Below are 20,374 nucleotides of genomic sequence, written 5' to 3'. Positions count from 1 at the left end.
ACTTAATAATGACTAAGAGACAGCTAATTGTGTTTCAAACTGATACAGACACAAAGCACAATCTATACTGTCAATAATAACACTCTGGAGGCAGATTACCAAATGCAAACTGTGTTGTTAGCGTCTCCTCGGTCAAGTCCCCACTGTCACTCATCTGATGCAGGTACTGGTCTGTCATGTGTGGTGGTGACTCTTTGCTCTCTTCCGCTTGCGGCGGTCCTAATGCATTCTTATAGTGGTCTTCTCTAATCCTGTACAAAATTGCAAAAGTCTGTCATCGTCAGCTGAAATTTTAAATTGTTTGGCCTAAATGTATTTTTCTAACATATCTTATGACCACATTTTTTATTTAGACGCGTGAGACTGTGAATAATTAAATCCTCGTTTTTTTACTCTCCACGCACAGGCAAATCTGCAGACACCTTCTTACCCAGAGTTTTAGCGTGACCTCTATTGCAGTTGAAAATACTTGGGAGCGGAGGTTGAGTCCATTGATTTTTTTTTTGACGATGTAACCCATGTCTGTACGGATACGGTGACAATTTGAATGAGAATCCCATTCGTTTTGTGCATAACCATCGCAAGAAGGGCTTATGTGCTCCTCGCCGCTTGATTTCCGAGTCGGGGTGCTCAGTGTTGTCGGGGTAGAGTCCGTTTCACTGCATCAACATGGTGAGTCTGACAGTGAGCACCTGAACGCAACGCTTTCTCTCATTTGTCGCAATTCGCTGATGCAGCATCGTTTTTTAACGGATATCCACTGTGATGTTGCTGACCCGTTTATGTTTTCAGACTATTTTGTATTGTGATGACAGCGTAACGTTAGTCTAGCTTGATTGCCAGAGCAGTTGCTCGTAGCCGGCTGGACAGTGTAGTAATCTAGCTAGCGTTAGCTACACACTGACTGCAGCCTAGTGATGGTAATAATATGTAATCGTTGCTGTTTTAACACTGTTAGGGTTACACATACACTGTTTGGGGGCACTGTCAATAGCTAGACTTTTAGGATAGAGGTTGATGATAAGCTACATATCAGTATGAACCATATAGCATTAGCTGTTAGCATACCATCCATCTAGGAGCAGGGCACCTTTGGGAGGAGACAAGGTGTGTTCAAGTACCTGACCTGCTCAGTTTGACCTCAGGGTGCCCTTTAAGGAGCCGTGAAGCTTAGCGAAACAGCAGTGTATTCAAAATTTCACAAGCTGTTGTCGAGCACTCTGGCAGTTATAACTAATTTCTTTACAAGTGGTTTAGCACACCTGTCAGAAAAATGTTTGCATCGTGAACCTATTAAAGAGACTTGATGGATGTTAACAGCATGTTGGTCATCACTTCTGTGTTTAAATACTAGTCAAAGAATGGGTTGTTTTGAGTACATCCACGGTACTGCCATTCTGCTGTAGCACCTATAAACCCCTATGTGCCCCTTCAAAACATAGTTGGTGACTTGAGTCTCAACTGGCACAAACACATTTGACAACATCTCAGTAAGATGGGATCAGAATGTCCACAATCTGCATCTGTTGCAGCAGATGCTGTAGGACAGGACAATAATGAGAAATTTAAAAAAAAAGTGTAAGTGATTAGCAGGCAGGTAGTTATTCATTCTTAAAATCAAGTAGGCAGAACAATCTGGTCTGAGTATTTCCGGTTCATTGTAGTATCACCAGGAAAAACTTAAGCTACAGTACATCACAAAATGACAAATACCGTGGAGGCCACCTAGTCACTTACTACAGTCTCAGTATTTGGCATTAGGTATCTTGATATGTCAGTGTGGCCTTTCTGTAATCACAGCTGTAATATTTCTATTAAATACTGTAGTCTTGGATTTCCAAAACTCAACAGTTGAACAGGTTACAGCTAGAGATGGATTAAATACACCCAAGAGTAGTCAAGATGAATGAAACTGGGGAAGCATTGGTCAATGAGGGGTTTCAGTGCTTCAGAGTTAGTTTCATGGCAAAATAGTTGTGAGGTATTTGAGCTCTTATGGATGGTGGTTATCACTGCAGCTCCCACTCCCCACCCCCTACAGATTTCATTTGGTTGTTGTGTGGAGGGGGTGAAGCGGAATGGGCAAGATAAGAGAGTCCATGCTGGCTCAATTTCCCCCAGGCCTGAGATCCTTGCAGCTCCCCTACAGAGAATGGTCAGCATCCACCAAACTAAGCCTGTGTGCTTTTGACCTATATAACATGACCATTACTCACATGGAGAAATGTCTTGAGTCAGAGAGGTTGTGTTTGGTCACGCGTCACATCTTAGTGAGTGTAATTGCCAAATTAATGGCACCCACTTTCCCCCTCTGTGACTCCAGAAGAGGTATTGACTTTAGCTTTTGGAGCTTACCTCATGCTGGGTGACACTGGGGATCCCCATGACCAATCCAAAATCTAGGTCTAGTGTGCCTCATCACCTCTCTTGTCTTGGTGTCATTCACTTCCTCCTTCAGCACCTACAGTTTGAAAGTATGATGCACAGGGCTGTTCTTGACTTATTGTCCAGCCATATGTTAGAAGCATGTTATGTGTAATGTAAAATTAGCATGTTCAACTAGTTCAACAACCAAAAACATCTTCTAAAATTCCCTCTAATAAAGATGCTGAAGGCTTCACTAACATAACAGACTTTTAAAAGAAAAAAAAAATTCAGATGAAGAATGAGCATTGCGAGCTGGGGCACCATTCTAGTCAGTGTTAGTGGTTGGAGGGAAAGACGATTGTGTGGTGCAGAAAGACAAAATAGAAAAGATAGACACTATAAACATTACCAGTAACTGAGGGACGTAGGGTATGGTTCATGATAGCCAGGATAGGCCAAGCACCCCCTAGATGATAGACTGACCCAGACGAGACATTGTCAGAATGGTCTTGTCAGCAGAATCAGTTTTTTTTTTTCAGTTTTTGGAAAGACTGAGTCTTCTATTAATTTTGCATTGCATGCAAAACATATTTCTTAATGGACCAATCATTCTCACAATTGCCAACAGGACACACATCAGACGAAGTGAAATTAGCATTCTAAATTGCCCTTTTAGGGTGAATTCGAGGCTTTATTGATGAGAGTTGAGTTTGGGCAGGGAGTTTTGTTTAGCTTAATATTATTGATGTGTAAACATTATGTTGAGTAAACAAACAAGGCCATAGGAGTTTTTGGTGTATATTGAGGTGATGAGCTAGTGAGTATAGATTCACTGGTACATGCCCAGGTGCTAGACCAGACATAAGTCTGCTGTTGGAAAAGAGAAAAAATATTTTATTGGGGATTAGTTAGCTAATTGGTTCTCTTTGCTCGAGTGTGTGCAGGCACAGATATCAATGATTCCTGCTGATTGCCAAAGAGATAGGCCAACCCACAGACCTTACCCTACAGTGAATGGATAAAAGCGCAGCACGATGGGAATCATTGTGGCCTCTTAAGCCTAAGTGAATATTGATCTAAGTGTGCTGGGCAGATATTGAGCTCCTTATGTTGCTAAATCTTTGGGTACCAACCACAGGAGTGCTGGTTGTTCATTCTCCTGGGCACATACTAGCCGACATTGTGACAGAGGTTCCAGACAGAGCGTAATTTAGGAAACATTGTGTTTACACCACTAAATTTACTCAGATTACAGAAGTTGGTTAGTTAATAATTAAATCCCTTATGATTAAATTTAGATAACCTAACTTATTTATAAACAGTTACTGTTACGGTCACCTCAAGGTGTAGATTCTCAATAAATCTGGAGGTAGCAGCTACAGAAAATAACTTTCAAGTAAGGTTAGAAACACCAGCAATATACTGAAACATCTTTCTATGCAACACAGGCTAAAATTCCAGAAATGCAATGTATTTGACTCAGTACACGCACATACCATTGCTTTTCAGCTAAGCAGCACGTCCTTTACCGAGGGTAAATATCCTATGTTATAATAATAGTAGTGCCATGTAGGCAGGCTTAACAGATTTTTTTCTTTAACCTAAATGAAAACAAATGCTGTACAAATATCCTCTGAGACCCAGAGATAATACTATAACATAATAATAAACAGTTGCATTGATGTTGAAAACCTGTGTAAGCGGAAGAAACATAAAGGGAATCAACAAAGAATCGAACTGACAAGCAGAAGCAGAATAAAGACATTGGTATCAATAAAATCTTTCTAGTCATGTGATTGAGAGCCACCGTAGTCACATGAATAAAGTTTTGAATTATTTTTTTAAAGGAAATGTATTACACAGATAGTGGCTTGAGGTAAAATAGGAAAATTGCTTTGAGGAATGTGACATGGTCTAATTTATGTTTTTTCTTGGTTTGACTGACGAACATTGAAGTGATTAACTCCTGGGCTCTACAGGATGCAATCCCCTCTATATATGTTTGTAGGAAAATGAAGGTCATTCTGTGTTTGAACTCTTGGTGTTGTTACTCTTAGAAGACATGCCTCTCTATAAGTTAGTCTATATAAAGCTATACTTAATATGTGTAACTGCTTTCTGACATGTATAATTATTATTTAAGTGTGATTTAAACCCCCATCCTATTTCCACAGGGTGTAATCGGTGTGCAGCTGGTGGTTACCATGGTAATGGCCAGTGTAATTCAAAAAATCATACCTCATTATTCCTTCGCAAGATGGCTTCTCTGCAGTGGCAGGTAATGTAGAATCCTGTACATGCTGTTTCAGATAGTTTCTCCAAGTGCCATAGTTTCATTTCCCAGAACTTTATTTCGAAAAGAGTCCAGAACAATGGGGATCAAAATGTTTACTCAGACGCCGAGTGTTCCAAAGGGTTTGGATAGGAGAAGAAAAAGAATCATTAAACCACACTCCAAAGACCAAAGGGCATGGAAATATTGGGATGACCCGAGAGGACGGTACATAAAAATAAAGTGCACGCCTCATTTCCTCTAATTAGTGTCACATTTGTTTTTCAGTAAACAGCTTTTTGGAACACATTTAATAATTAATTCATTTTTCTTTTCAGGGCACTGCTGAAATGTGTTTTTTTTTTTTTTTTGAAAACTTTTGCCATAAGCAGGAGCCCCGGAGTGTCCCTCCAGAATATTTTGTAATTAATTTTCCAAAATAAATAAATATACAAGGGAAAAACGAGCTGTGCTCTTTCGATCTTCCTCTACCACACAGAGCGCTTCTCAAGATGCTCTGACAAGAGGGTTTCTAAACAAAGTTAAGGAGGTTTGTCATCAAAAGAATGCTCTTAAATTACCTCTTATTTCAAGCTCAGTCCTTAAGGACAGATAACCTTGCTGTTGTAAAGCTTCTCACAAGTGCTTTTTAGATGTGTATCAGAGTTGCTGGTGTGAAATAAAGCTTTGAGGTATGTCTGTTTTGTGTGTATGTGTTTGTTATTTGGGAGTTCATCATAAAGCTCAGAGCTGTTGCAAATTGAGGCTTTGAATCATGTTCATAGAATCAAGGCTTAATGTCACTGCTTTCAAGAGCATGTTTCAATGAGATTTCTGATATTATTCCTTTAAGAAGTGATGAAAAGGCTTAAGCTTTTGACAATAAGTGAAATTCCTTTATTCTTACATGAATTGGAAGTGAACAGACAGTGACTATATAGTATGTCTCAGTATTTATTCTACAGCATGTTGAAGTACACATCTCTCAGCTACTCTTTCCAAAGCTGAGAACCAGCATCATTGATTATTTTATTCTGTATGTCTCAATTATGTAATAAGACAGCTAATCTAGTTTTAGCCTATTAGTTTTTTTTTCTCATCCCCAAATTTGAAATGTTTATTTTATTATGTCCTCTTTCTCACTGCTTCCTCCTCTGTCTAAGTCTGATCCTGATTCGGCATGTCTTTCCTTTTCTTTGTTCACAGTCTGCGGTGGTATCAGCACCCTACGGAAGATGAGTTGAGGAGCTTAGCTGGGAAACAAAAAGGACAGAAGCGGAAAGACAGGTAGGTTGGGGAGGGGGGGTGGGGATGGGAGGTAGAAATGAAATGAAGAAGGGCTATTGTTTGGAGGTTGGGGAAATGCAGTGGCATGGAGCAGGTACGAAAGGCACCCCTTTCATCAGAGAGGAAAGAAAAGATGAGAAGCAGACGTTTGAGATGGATGGAGACCACAGGCATGTCGGCAAAGAGATGACGCTGATGTGTTTATGTGGCTCATTTAAGGCCCGTTTGAAGTAAGGTGACAGAAGTCTATTTTTGTTGTTTTGTTCCTTTATGGCTCTTCATCTGGGCTCAGAGCAACTTGGCTTAGAAGTGGCCCCGTCTAGTGGATGTAAGGAAAGCTGGGCCTGTTTTTTGGAGCCATGACTATTTAGGCTATTTTAAGGGATGACAGTTTAAAAGGATTGCATTCACCACAGAATCAAAGTTTCCCAAACAGCATTATATCTTCAAAGTGGTCAGATGTCAAGCTTTGATTCTGGAAGATGATTTTCCTTCAAGAAGCACTTTGCAATTCAAAAAAAAAAAAAAAAAAACTACTATTCAATCTTAAGGGCTCCAGGTGGAAGTTGAGCCATATGTTGAACATGCGAATTTAGTGCCAGTTGCTTTGTACTCTCCATCTAAAAGTGAATTCAAGTTGAAGCCACAACTGAAAGCTAATCCTTACTGTTCCACATGGTGTCCAGCTCCTAACTTAAGGCGGTTTTGTAGCACAGTCCTTTCTCTGACCCCGTATGAGGCAGGTCAAGGCTCTCTAGCACCACATGTTCAGTAATCCCTTGAAGAAAAAGATGGACCACTGTCCTTTTGCCAGCTCGTGCCGTGCTGCTCCGTTCCTTTTGTTAACCGTCTGACTCTCTCAGTGAGGGGTGAAGCCGAGCCCCCTTTTTGTCAGGTGCCTCAGAGATGAAATCTGTCCAGGGCATGTTTGGCTCTAAAGTCTTACAGTGGTATTGTCCTGTGAGTCCAGCAGACACAAGGCTGAACAAACAAAGCCCAGAACTGAGGAGGCCCACCAGATACTTCTTCAAACCTAAAAAAAAAATAAAAATAAAACAGCTTTCCATTTGCCTGCTGTTAGTGATTTAGCACTGCCTATGCCCTTGGTCATGGAAGTCCAGTAGTATTAGTAGCCAACTAATGCCAGCTAATGAAGTAGAAGGTTCAAAGTGTGCTCACAACTTCAGTTCTGCAGTAACACTAAATTTGCCAATTCATACAGACAATATATAGGATTAACTTTTATCTGTGATGGATTAACTATCTCAGTGGCTTTTTGAAAGGGAATCAGCTCGAAAACATATGTTGAGCTTTGTTATATTGTCAGCTGTAGTGAAAATCACATCATTTTTATTTTTAGTTCTCAAACTAAAAGGCTAAATGGCATCAAAACCAAAACAACTCTTTTCAACATGATGCTGTTTTATCTACACAGGTTAAAAATGTTAATGGTCTAAAATTGCATTTTGGAAATCCTTTCTTTGTTTTCCTGACCCTAGTTGTTGTTTTTGCTGCTCTGTCCTCTTTGCCCTAGGAAGTACAATGGTCACATAGACAACAAGCCGCTAACAGTTCCCAAGGACATAGACCTACAGCTGGAGACGAAATGCATCACAGAAGTCGACACATTAGGTATAAACCTAAGAGGACAAAATGTCTGCTGGAGAAACTTTTCAGTCACACTCACCTAATGTTTGTGTATACTGTGCTGTTTATGTTTTGTTATTGAATATTTTATGGATTTAATTGTACTCTTTATGCCCCCAGCACTGCACTACTTCCCAGAGTTCCAGTGGCTGGTGGATTTTACAGTAGCGGCAACCATTGTCTATCTGATAACAGAACTCTACTACAGTGTGGCTCAGCCCTCAGGAGAGATGAACATCAGTGTGGTCTGGTGCCTGCTTGTACTCGCCTTTGTCATGTATCCTTACAGCAGTCACTCTTTACGTCTTGGTTTGCCTTTTTTCTTATCAGACTGTCAAATCTCATCAGCGTTGTTCTATAAACTACAACAACAATCTGAACTGGCAGCTGATAAATTAGTAACGTATTAGTGCTATACAGCACGTCTGTGGGTGGGTTGGTAACAGTTGAGGTTTCCGCTGCAGAAACCCATTTTCTATAGACTGTCCTCTGTGCTCAGAAATTTCAATTATTTGCGCTTTACATTCCTCACCACCACCCTGTATATGCCATAGGTTAACATCTCTTTGTCTACAAGAGAGACCAAATCATTTGAGCTTGATTGCGCGGATGCAGCAGTGGTGGTGAGAGGCTATAAAATGACTGCTAAAGCTCCTGTTGGCTTGACTGTCAGCACCTTTATGCTCCACAGCTACCTGCTATTTTGCTACGCTGAATGATGGTTAAATAATATACATTATCCTTGCCACCAACCACAGGGATCAATCTTTCCAGTGGTCCTGGTCTGGCACGGCTTACCACGGTCAGATGGTGTGTCATTTCCTGCCTACGTCGGAGATTGGAGGCCCAATTTTCACAGCCCAACAGCCTGATATGCTTGGGGAAAAGGACAGACTTGGGAGCAGATGAAAATGGGACTATGACTATGAGGATGAGGGAATATGTTGGCTCAATATATGTGTTAATGGGGCACTTGATTTCAGGTTTCCTATTTCCGCTCTGATAACATGTTTTAGACTCTCTCTCTGGAGATCAGCTCCACTGCTCTGTTAGCTGTTCACTGGTAACACCAGAGAAACATGCCCTTCAAGTACCTGTATCTAATCATACCTCACTTTTTTTCCTACCTTGTTTAGTGAAATTTACAAACGTTACTGCACATCCTCACCTTTCGCCAATGTTTACAGGCCAGCTCGACGGTATATTAATTGTAGGCCACGATGTGATAGCTCCAACATGGCTGTGTTTCTCTTTTCAGCATCATGCTGGCTCTAACTTGTCTGGTGAGTGTTTATACAGCTGTCTTCACAGCACTGAATAAGGGTTAGAGGAAGAAAGAAGACTCTATTGGATTGAATGCCATTCTAGAAATGGACTGAAAGGGAGTGAAAAATCGGCTTGCTGTCACCTGAAATGTTGCAGGAACTGAGAGTTTCATCTCCGTGGCAACTAAAGTTCACTTTAGAAACATTCTCTGTCCTTAGCCTTCTGATCAGTGTCGACAGGGGCAGAGTAAAATACTATTGCGACCTCGATGGCATGCACTGGTGCCAAAGACCCACACATTCTGCGCTCTCACGTGCTGCGTAGCAGGGTTTGTGTGGCATTGAAGGGTTGAGGGTTCACATGGAGCCTGTAAATATGCACAAGCTTGCGAAAAGACGAGAAACATTTTGTGCGGTGAATAGCTGTGTGTTGCTATGTTCTAAGTTTTTTGTATTGGTGGATTGCAAAGACGTTCTGTTTCCCTTGAACCCTTAAAAAGTAATGAAAATGCATCTGAAAAGCGATGTGGGTTTGCTTTAAATGCCAGTGTGTTTCTGCAGATTCTTTCCCTTGACTCTGTCCCCACAGTAAGACCCTTTTCTCTCTAACGGCCCACTACTTCAAGCTTGAGGAAGGAGGCGAGCGCTCACTCTGCATTACTTTTGCTTTTTTCTTTTTTGTCAAAGCCATGGCCATTCTCATCGTCACTGAAAACTACCTGGAGTTTGGTCTGGAGACCGGTGAGTGCTCCACCATGCTTTTCTTACAAATGACCCTGTTAGTGCCAGCCAAATTTCTTTACTTTTGCCCCCAGCGAGTGAGCTGCTGTTGAACATTTCTTCACTTCTAGGTTTTGCAAACTTCTCTGACAATGCTCTACAGTTTCTGGAACACCAGGGCTTAGAGTCCCAGTAAGTACACTATCAGTATTCTCACAGTATCATTTTTGTTTTTTCTGCCTTCATGAATTCTTTATGACTCATGAAACTACAGTCGTATCACTCAATGTGTTTTCTCTTTCACAGGGGTCCCATATCTAAACTCACCTTCAAACTGATCCTGGCCCTGCTTTGCTCCCTGATTGGAGCATTTCTAACTTTCCCTGGTCTACGATTGGCCCAGATGCACCTAGATGCACTCAATCTGACCACAGCTAAATTTACACAGTGAGTTCACAGCAGTGATTGTCTTTGCTTCTGTGTTCACTAGTTTTTTGTTTTTTTTTTTGTCATTGAATACATTTGATTTCCTTCTTAATGTTGAAAAAAAGATGGAGAAGTTGGAAAGTCGCAGCAACCTTTGTTGAGACACGACCTTTAAGATCAGTTTCTTGAGGAAAAAATATAAACCTGTCCTGTCTTTTATTTTATCTTTAACATCACACATTTTGTTGACAGTAGTGTCTCAAGTGACAGCATGTAAATTTCATGTTATCCCATGTGAATAAATGAATTGTTCTTACATGGTTCAGCTGATATTGGAAATATAATCTGGGGTGTTCTACCGGGTTCTAGACTTATTTGATACATGTGCTCAAATTGGACGCAAATGCAGTACTCAAATGTCAGTCTGTCCTATTTTGGAGTACCGTGAATCCAAGTATAGCGCTGTTGTACTTGTCTCCTACTATTCAGTGTGTCAGATATGTGAGAGCACCCCGTGAGTCAGATGAAGACTTCCTCAGCTGGGGCAGATTTCTGTTTCAGAACTCACTGGGTGGCATGTCTCCAACCATGATAGGGGGTGCAGAGCAGGGAGCACATCGCATCCAGATAATCCACTTTGGCATAGCAGACTCTCCAAAATGGCCTCCTCTTCCATTCCCCCTCTTAGCTGTCATGAGCTTACATCCTCAGACCCTGTCACTAGCAGGGATTATCTCCAAGCACTACAAAATCTGTGCTTTGGTTATCTTCTCACCCCTCTCAGGGAAAGTTGCATTGATAGTATGGACCATGTTTTTCACTACGTTCACTTCAAATTGAGATTAAAAAAGCAAAGATATCAGAGAGTTTTCCTCTAAAGCATTGCTTCATCAGTAAAAGCAAAAGTTGCTTTTACTGATTATTATAGATTTTTTTTTCTTTAACTAGATGCCTTCTCCTTCACCTCTCCTTTTTCTGTAGGACTCTGCTTCATATCAACTTCCTGTCCCCTCTTATCATGGTCCTGCTGTGGGTAAAGCCCATTACCAAGGACTACATAATGAACCCCACTCTGGGAAAGGAGAGTGTGCCTTTGTAAGTACAAGTAATGATCTGTTTTCCACAATCCTTTAAATGCCTGATCCAGATGTGCACTGCACTACAAGTTCTGTTTCCAATATGTCACATTAGGTGTATGCACTGCAATTGGCTTTATTACTAACATTTCTTCTGCTCATAAATATAATATGTTGTACATGCTATAGCTCAGTGAATTATAGCTAAAACTGTATGAACTTGTGCTGTTTTGCACATGAGTTCTTTCTTTCTTTTCAACCAGTATCCGTTAAAGGGAAATACATATTCTAATTCGGGCTTTAACCTCCTCTTGGACTAGTTATATGTACAAAAAAATGAGCTGTTTAAATGACTAATTCAGAACAGAACTTGGACCGAGGTAAAATGCCATGTAGCATATGCATTAGATTGCCTGAACATTTCATGAAAACAAAAATCTACTAAAGGTACATGTCCTCCTATTGATTGATCTGTACTTGATAGGCAAGCCAGTTGGACTCCCTTGATGTCTGGTAAGCTAATTACCTGTCATTCAAACAGGAGGGATGGTACAACATTTCCAAGCTGTGAAAATAAAAGTAATTGTGGCTTTTGTGCTGGAAAATGGATGTAAACAATGCAGCAGCAGTTATGAAAATGGAATTCACGACGGTTCAGTGAGATAAGGAATGTATTCAGTTTGCAGATGAAATTACAACAATATGCACGTTGTCTACTTGGGTTAAAATTAGACTGTACACATGTTTAGTCATACCTGAGGGAAAGCTCTTTATACTGTCTCTAACTGCTGTCATTTGTCAGCTGGTTATTCATTCCAAGATAGCATTTTTCCATTTGTTGCAGAAGTTTGAATTCTGTCACGTGTCGAACTTTCTGCTGCTGCTTGACAGTGACTGTGATACCATCAAGGTCGAGCCTGACTACGTCTGATTTCATGTTACAGTACCCCCTTTTTCACCTTTTTATCTCTCAATTTCACCCTCTCTTACTTTTTATGCCACCTTGCCGGCGAAAACTGGCCACTGCTGTTTTCGGGTTGTCCGTCCATCCATCCGTCCACAAGTCCCATTCTCATCAATGCTACATCTCTGAAACACCTTGAGGGAAATTTGGCACACATGTTCAAGTGGACTCAAGGATTCGATTTTGGTGGTCAAAGGTCAAAGGTTAAGGTCACTGTGACCTCTTAAATCGCGTTTTGGGCCATAGATCAAGAATTAATTCTCTAATTTTGACAAAATTTCACACGCATGTTTAAAAGCACAAATTGAACAGACATGGATGTAAACTTCTACTTGACCGATTGGCGGAGGCATACAACTGCGAGGCGGTAATTCAACTTCCTCTTGAGTTGTCCATAACTCTTTTGCTGTTACTATCTTTCCTTTCTGTCTCATTGTCTCTGCCCCCCATCTAAGTGATGGAGCAGATACATGATGTGTTGAGTTAGCGGGCCAGCAAAACCGTCATCCCTTCATCATCTCTCTCTTACTCTTGTCTTTCTATTGACATCAGGATGACTGAGCAGACGTATGATACGTTGCGGTTATGGGCCATCATACTGATGTGTACGCTCCGGCTCGCTATGATGAGACATCATTTGCAGGCCTACCTCAACCTGGCCCAGAAGGGTGTGGACCAGATGAAGAAGGAGGCGGGACGGATAAGTACCGTCGACCTGCAGAAGATGGTGATTATAGCCTCCTGTAATTCTTATAATATAATATAAAAAATATATAACTTTACCCACAGTGGGGTTAAGATCTGTAATTCCGTAGTAAGCACTTGGAGTTGGAGCCACATAGCTGACTTTGCAGAGGTGCAAAAATATAGGAGTAAACCCATTTCCCTTCGTTAATACCGATATATATGCACGGGTATGACGCTGTTTTTATGAATTAAGAAACAGATCACAAAACGCAGTCTTCAGTGCACTGTGGTGCACTTGGACATTGTACACGTTATCTGTGGCTGACTTTATTCTTCTTCCCCTCTTCCATCATTTCACCCAGGTTGCACGTGTTTTTTACTACTTGTGTGTGATCGCACTACAGTATGTGGCACCACTGGTGATGCTGCTGCATACAACTTTGCTGCTAAAAACCTTAGGTGAGTCATGTACAGCACAATGATTTTACACTCTAAAACATTTATTTTGCCGTAGTTAGTAAGTTATTTTCTCTCTTTTCTCTCTTTATTGCAGGTGGACACTCCTGGTGGGTCTATCCTGAAGAAGACCTGCCTTGCACCCACGAAATGAACTCTGACTCTGGGATGGGGGCAGCACCAGTAGCAGTCCCGACACCAGCTTCAGTGGTAGAAACAGGTGCCCGGGCGTCAGTAGCCCAGCTGTCGGTGGCCCTGGGAGGCCTGCGGACTGTCTTCAGCCCCTTGCTTTTCCGGGGCCTCTTCTCCTTCTTTACTTGGTGGATTGCTGCCTGCCTCTTCTCCACCTCCCTCTTTGGCCTCTTCTACCATCAGTATCTCATGGCGGCATAGCATCAGCAACCCAGAAGTGGCAGCCAGACCCCCACAGGGCTGCTGTACGTTCGTGTAGCCTAATCAGAGAGGACTGATTGGGGGCAACAGAGGCCTATTGATAACTCTGCTCCACAACTCCTCCTTCCCTTCCTCCCTCTCTTTGACCACCTCTCAGTGATTGACCATATCATCAGAGCTCCTGGTTCAGCTTCCAGTGCTTCCTTCACAGATGACTCTGTGAACTCATCAATGTTTTTACTACTACAACCACTGCATTTAATTTGGAGAGCAAGATTTATAAACCTTAATAATGGACAGACTAAAGTACGAGTTAGAAGAATATTAATCAGTGTCAGTGGTGAATGATATGAGGTAAAATACTGTATCTCAGATACTGATTACTGTTCATTTTACATGTTGAAATGTGGTGGCAGTTCTACTCAGTTTTGCCATTTTTTTAGAGGAGCCAGTGGAGAGAGTTTAATTAATGTTAATACGTGTTCACAACATCACATGTAATGAGTTTGATCCATTAGCATCTCTAGATTCAAGATATCTTTTGATTACAGCCTCTTGATATCAGACAGTTGTCCTTCTGTTTAAATTCCTTCTCACTGCGTTTCCTGTAAACTAGTATTGGCTATGAATTATATCACAAACTTATCCTGGAAAAATCTGGCTGACTGTATGGTTTGAGTTTTCTTGGTTGGTAATTATGTGCACCACGCTGACATTAAGAGTCATACAACCATCTATTTTCCTGTCTGTACCACAGTCAATAAGAGGGCTAATTTCCCTCAGTGATACTTTGCAAGGAAGCTACACTTCACAGAATATCATTGAATCTGGAGATGTTCATGGAGGCTAGTGTGTGACTTCATATTAGCCTTAAATCATCTTAACCTATTTTTTTTTTTTGTGTGTGTGTGTGTCTTTTGGGAGAAACGGATAACTGCCGTACTTGGGCCCCGGTTTGTCTTTTGATCAGAACTGTAAAATATGTGTGCTAAAACAAAATCAGCTGTTTTTCTCAGACGTCTAAATTTCATTGCCACGGACCACAAAACCGTCTGAAAGAGTCTTAAAATTTTGCCAGTGCGTTTCTGTTTGCTGGAGGAGGAGGAGGTGGAGGAGGAAGGGGCCCGAATGGGAGGATGGGATGAGCTGTCGGCTAACTGGGGTTTGAGAGAGGACAGGAGAAGAGTTTTACTTGCAGAAGAGCAAGAGGAGATGTTGAACTCGTGGGGAGACATCTCACTGACTTGAAGCTGATGTATTTAAATGTGTCTAATCGAACTTGCCATTGATGACAAACCTAGGTTTTTAAATGAAAGGCGTTCCAGTAGATATGTGATGTTTAATTTGCAGTGTAACCTCCCTGATTTTAACTGAGCCATTTTAGAAGCTATAAAAGAATCTGAAGCTCTTTTTTTGAGAGGCAGTGATGATTCAAAGGGAGGACGGCACGTAGGGCTCAATCAACGTATGTGCTTGTGTCCGTGTGTCTGTCTGCATGTATAGGATCTCTGCTGTAGGTCAGCTTGTAATCTGAAAGGGCATTATAAGCTACCGCCTATATGTTCTGCTTTTTTTTTTTTTTTTTTTATTAACTTTTACCCAACCATTGCTTTTAAACTCATTTGAGAACAAGCTTTTGTTTGTTTTTATTCTTTTTCTAATGGATCAAATTTTGGATTTGTAAAATTTTTGATTTTAAAGTGGTGCCAAGTAAGTCGGTTGCCCCGGTCTTTGAAACCACAGCTGGGCTACAACACTGCTGACTTCTGTTTTCTGTAGATCCATCTTGATAAAAGAGGGAATCGCTAGTTCTGGTACACAACAGGACACAATGGTATTTGCAGCATCTTTGCAGACTGTAATTCTTTTGTGGGTTAATATACGCACAAGCAGTGACTGTGCTGGTGATGCACTGGGCCAACATGATTGTCCAGTCTATTCAGGAATGTAGGGTACGTGCTGCCAGATTAATTACATTCTTGTGGTTCTCTGGCATTTCATTTCTTCATTACATTTGTTATATCATAGAGCTGTAATTTATAAATTCCAACTCTATGCATTTTGTACAAAGCCAGGCAGCACCATATCACATTTTTGAGATCCTGATGTCGAAAGTCTTAGCTTCAGTTTGCGTCTGTTTGAAACGATAGGGAATATGCACATAATGAATGTATCAATCCTGCCTAATTTCTAGATTGTTTTGATGAGAATGATTTGTATGGTGAGTTGATTTAACCCCCCCACCCCCACCCACTTCCTGAAGTCTTTGCTTCTCTACCACGTTTTAAATCTACCTTTCAAGCAAAATCTAATTTGTCCTAATGACTATATTTACTGATTGATTTATCTTTGTTTTTGTATTTATTACACATGTCGAGGCCTGTAAACATTTCTAATTTTTAACAGTACACACTTTATTTTGTTATTGGAGTGCATGGTGGCTTAAATCAATTTTAAAAATGTGTTTGACAAATCAGTTACAGATTAACCTTTTTTTTTGTAATGGTCTGTTCTGGTCAGGTGAGAAGTAGCTGGGATACTTTCAGAATTCATTGGCCTGTGGTGGCATTTCTTCTGTTTGTTACCATTGAAAGTGTTTATTATTCACTGTTGGGTTCACAAAGTAAATTACACATCGTTCTTTCATGTATTTATTTCTGCTTTAGATTTTGTCTTAAATAAATTATGTTCTTTACTATGTCCTTTTTTTTATTTTATCCTTATGCTCTAGTGGCTTCATATATGGCCTTAGCAGGCTCACAACAGGGAGGTGGGTTCATTTATGAAGCCTGAGATGCGACTGGCACTTTAGGTATGTATTTGTTTCTCATAAACTCAAAGCAAGGATCTGTAAGCTTTGTGTTTTCAGTGTTAAAAAAAGAGCTCATAATTTTGTCAGCTTACAGTCCTAAGAAGTTGAAAAATCACAGAGGAATTTGTTGACCGCAGCCATTTAATGCTGGTAATTGCTCCTAAATGACCAAAGAGAGAAACTAAGTGGGAATATTTGATACATCCATATTCATTTTGATTAATTTTATAAGTCAATAAATTACCAAAATGACAGCAAGTCAGTATTCCTAATGAATTTTGATGATTCTCTGGTCCAAATGAGAGAATGACAGCAACTTCAGAAATGATGCCTCACCAAAGACTTGTTTGTAAAATAGTTCATTAACCCAGTCTGTCTCTTCTTGTTGAACCTCCTTTTGTCTCCCTCCCTCCACATCAAATGTTGTGCAATGCAAAAATTGCTCACTTTGTTTTAGCTAGTTGTGTGCTTTAAAAACAAATCAAAACAAAAAGCTACCAAGCAAATGATGACATTTTTACAGGGATGAAGAAAATGTGAAAGATTTTATACAGTCAGAGTGTGAAAAACTGTTAAATAACTTGAATAAACTGGTGTTGTTCTATATATATATACAGTATATATATATATATATATTTTTTTTTTTTGTTTGTTTGTTTTTTTGTTTACTGCAGTGCTGCTTTTTAATGGTATGGCCTTGTCATGGAATTCATGCCTGAATGTGCTTGAAGCAAACAGTGATATGCCCCTCTCAAATACACGTTGGACCCTGAGTTCAAAATAGTTCCACACAGATTTCCCTTTTTAAAGCCTCACTGCTTTATTCTGTACTTGTAGACTACAAGCAAATAAGGTCCTCTTTCTTATAAGCTTTTGGCTCCTTTCTGGGTCTTCAAGGTCTCTGGCAAGATTTAAAATTGTGTCTATTTTACTAGATTTAATAGTCTTTGTATGATGTAGTACTGTAATTGTGTTTCAGCATCACTCTACTTATGAAATATGTCCTCGTGCAAACTGACATTGATTTAGGCAGTCAATGGCCATCGATTTGCTTTTCTTAGTTTGGCACCTCCAAAGGAAAGGCTAGTGGAGTAGATTGAGGGATGAAATGACAAACGTTCCCAAACTCCTCTTAATGCACTCCATTCTTTGGGAGTAACATCAGGCCAGTTAATACAGACCTTGAGTGACATTGTCCATATGAGCAGGAAAACTGGGCCAATGCATTCATTCATAGGTAGACCAATCAATAAGACAGCTTCCAAAACAAACCAGTGAAGAGGTTCCTTTATTCCTTGGAAGAGGAGCAGAGACCCACCACCCCACTACGCCCCCCCCCCCCCCCCCCCCCCCCCCAGCCCCTTTCCACCATCCGTATTGAACACAGCCAGAAGAACGGAGAAGCTTCAGGCAGGGTGACGCTATAATAGCGAGCCTTCCAGAGCGGTGATCCCACCCTCATGTCCATTGTGAGAAGAAGCATACTTCATACTTCATGACTGACCTAACCTTGTATCCTGAATGGCTTAAAAGAGAACACTTTACATTGCTTGAACTCCTCTGACCTGTTTTTAGTTTTTTGTTTTGTTTTTTTTCTTTACAATTCCGCTTCCTAATTATGACAAAGACAGGAAAAACAGAAAAATTCCTTGCTGAATTGAGGGACCATTGCAGATTGGTTGACTGAGATCAGCATGTAGCAATCAATTTGAATGTAATACATGCAATTATCATCTTTTCATTACCATGACAACCGGTGAAAAGGTAGCACAAAACATTTTATGCAAGCAAACCAGGCTTTTGAAAAAGAGACGTTTCAGAAAAAGGAGATAATAGTCATAAATTTAGCGCATAAACAGAATGACCAATAAATTCCACAAAGCAGAGTTAAAAATATTTAACAAAAAAGAGACACATTCATTGACACCATTCATAACTGATTCAACAATTTTATTGACAGTTGAGATAAAAGCGCAATTTAATAGGTAGTAAAAATGTAGGAACGATTCACAATGTATTCAAGCTTCCTTTGAGCAACACACAGAAATCAGGACACACTAAAAGTGTATTGAGATACAACAGTTAAGAGGTTATTTAATGAACAATAAAGACTTGAAAATTATGGAAACGAGTTTTTGGAGATTTTGTTTGAATCATGTAAAACAATCATACAGGGTCAAATGTATCATACAGTGTTATAGTAATCTGGGTTTCTTTGTATCAGTTACCATTATAAATGCTATGAACGTAATATGCATTATTAAGATGAAGAAGCATTGCGAATGTCAAATTTTATTTTTACTTTTGTTCATGTTGTCGTGTCATCCCACTGATATATAGAGTAATTATGACCCAATCGTCATTCCCATGTCCACAATCTGGCGTTCATTGATAAAGCTGTCTGTGTGTTATTTCGAGTTAATTGTGCATCAGTTTCCAGTGCAAAACAGGGAAAAAATGGGGAGTCGAAATTTTAAAAAAAGAAAGAAAGAGCGAAAGAAACAGAGATTCGCCTCTCTCCATGCAAAGTAAATTTAAATCTCGTCATGGTTAAAATTTGAGGTCCACTGCCTCGTGCTGGAAATATGGAATGGCTGACTGCACTCATGGTAATCACTACTGCTCTTACATTAATTCATCTCCAGATGAACATTGTTCCATTGAAGTTTCCTTGCTTCAGTGTTGTAGGCCTTTAATTAGCAGCCTCCTGATAGACACTATACCACAGACACAGTGCTATAACTGTGTGTGTGTGTGTGTGTTTGCAAGCATTTATCCACAGATTTAGTGCTTAAACAAAATGGCTCTCTTAAAAGCTTAATGTAAACAGTGACATTTCCCCCGCTTTGTAATTTAATATATATCACATTTAGTTTTATTTCTCCTAATACTTCTCAGCCTTCTTTGATACTACTGAGGATTAAACTGATGTGAGAGTGCAGCTTATCATTCTCTCAAGCATCGCACAAGGACAAAAGCTGCATTCAGAAACACTTGGCTGCTCATTGCACAGTTTTGGTTTGGCCTTTTTTTTTTTTTTTTGCTTTTTACAAAGAGCTACCAGACGTGTTAATATTAATCATCTCATGTTGTATCATTGAGATGCATTTAACTTCTGCCTTTACACTCTTCTCGAGAGAAATGTCCACCCACCAAGACAAGTGAATTTCATATTTTGTGTCTTGTGTATGTAATCCATGATTTACTAGAAAACCTGTGCTCAACTGCTTAACAGATTAATGGTTCATTTAAAAATTAATTAGAGAAAGCAGTAGAACTGAGCACAGCTTAATGTCTTTCTCATACTTTGATGGTGAAAAAGCAAAAACATGAAGCTCACAGAAAGCTAATAGATTTTTCAAGTAATCCACATGAATGAATCAATGAATTATATATATATATATGTTTTAAACTCTGGCTGTGTCCCATTTCTCCTTATGAAAATCCTACTGTAGATGCCTTCTTATCAACAGCAACCAACAGAGTGGACTGCCCCCTAGTGCCACCAACTGAGTGTGACAGCGTATGGAGGGGGATGGGGCAGAGCCTGCTTGCTTTGAGCATTAGCAGAGTGCCAGCTTTTCAGTGCCATCCAATCAGAGAGCACCTTGGTAACGCATTCATACATCCAGTGGAACTAGGTGGCGAATGCAAATGCTCCGAGATCAAGGTTTCTCCTTGGCAATGGTGCAGCACTTGTTTCTCTCCTTTCATGTCCGAATGATGATGGTGATAATAAGAGGGGAGGACAGGCCTCAGATTGAGCCAAAGGGGGAATGAGAATCGATGAGATCTTTGATATGGCATGCTGCATCATATAATATTAGTGTCATTCACGCAGTAGTTTGATTGACAGTTTATTAGAAAAATTGTGAGAAATGCACCATTGTCTTCATCCATTTTTCATGTTTGAATTGCTGACAATTTGATGCACTTTGGCGAAATGTGGTGCTCAAACTAGGACAAAGGGGACTGCAGCCTACATGTTTTCTTCTCAGGGTT

The 20,374-nt window shown here is 40.2% G+C and overlaps 1 protein-coding gene across 1 annotated transcript; it reads left to right on the top strand.

The window, feature by feature from the left end:
- The first annotated feature begins 443 nt into the window (after positions 1–443).
- tmem161b (transmembrane protein 161B) lies at positions 444–16,883 on the top strand. Its single transcript, XM_041042428.1, has 12 exons — positions 444–672; positions 4,542–4,645; positions 5,846–5,926; positions 7,461–7,558; positions 7,694–7,850; positions 9,428–9,579; positions 9,690–9,750; positions 9,865–10,005; positions 10,966–11,079; positions 12,577–12,751; positions 13,074–13,170; positions 13,265–16,883. The coding sequence occupies exons 1-12, from the start codon at positions 670–672 to the stop codon at positions 13,558–13,560; spliced, it is 1,479 nt and encodes a 492-aa protein (XP_040898362.1). The 5' UTR covers positions 444–669; the 3' UTR covers positions 13,561–16,883.
- The last annotated feature ends 3,491 nt before the right edge of the window (positions 16,884–20,374 follow it).

Source organism: Toxotes jaculatrix, chromosome 7 (genome assembly GCF_017976425.1).
Source record: "Toxotes jaculatrix isolate fToxJac2 chromosome 7, fToxJac2.pri, whole genome shotgun sequence".
NCBI lineage: Eukaryota > Metazoa > Chordata > Actinopteri > Toxotidae > Toxotes > Toxotes jaculatrix.
This window is presented reverse-complemented; position numbering and strand designations above follow the sequence as displayed.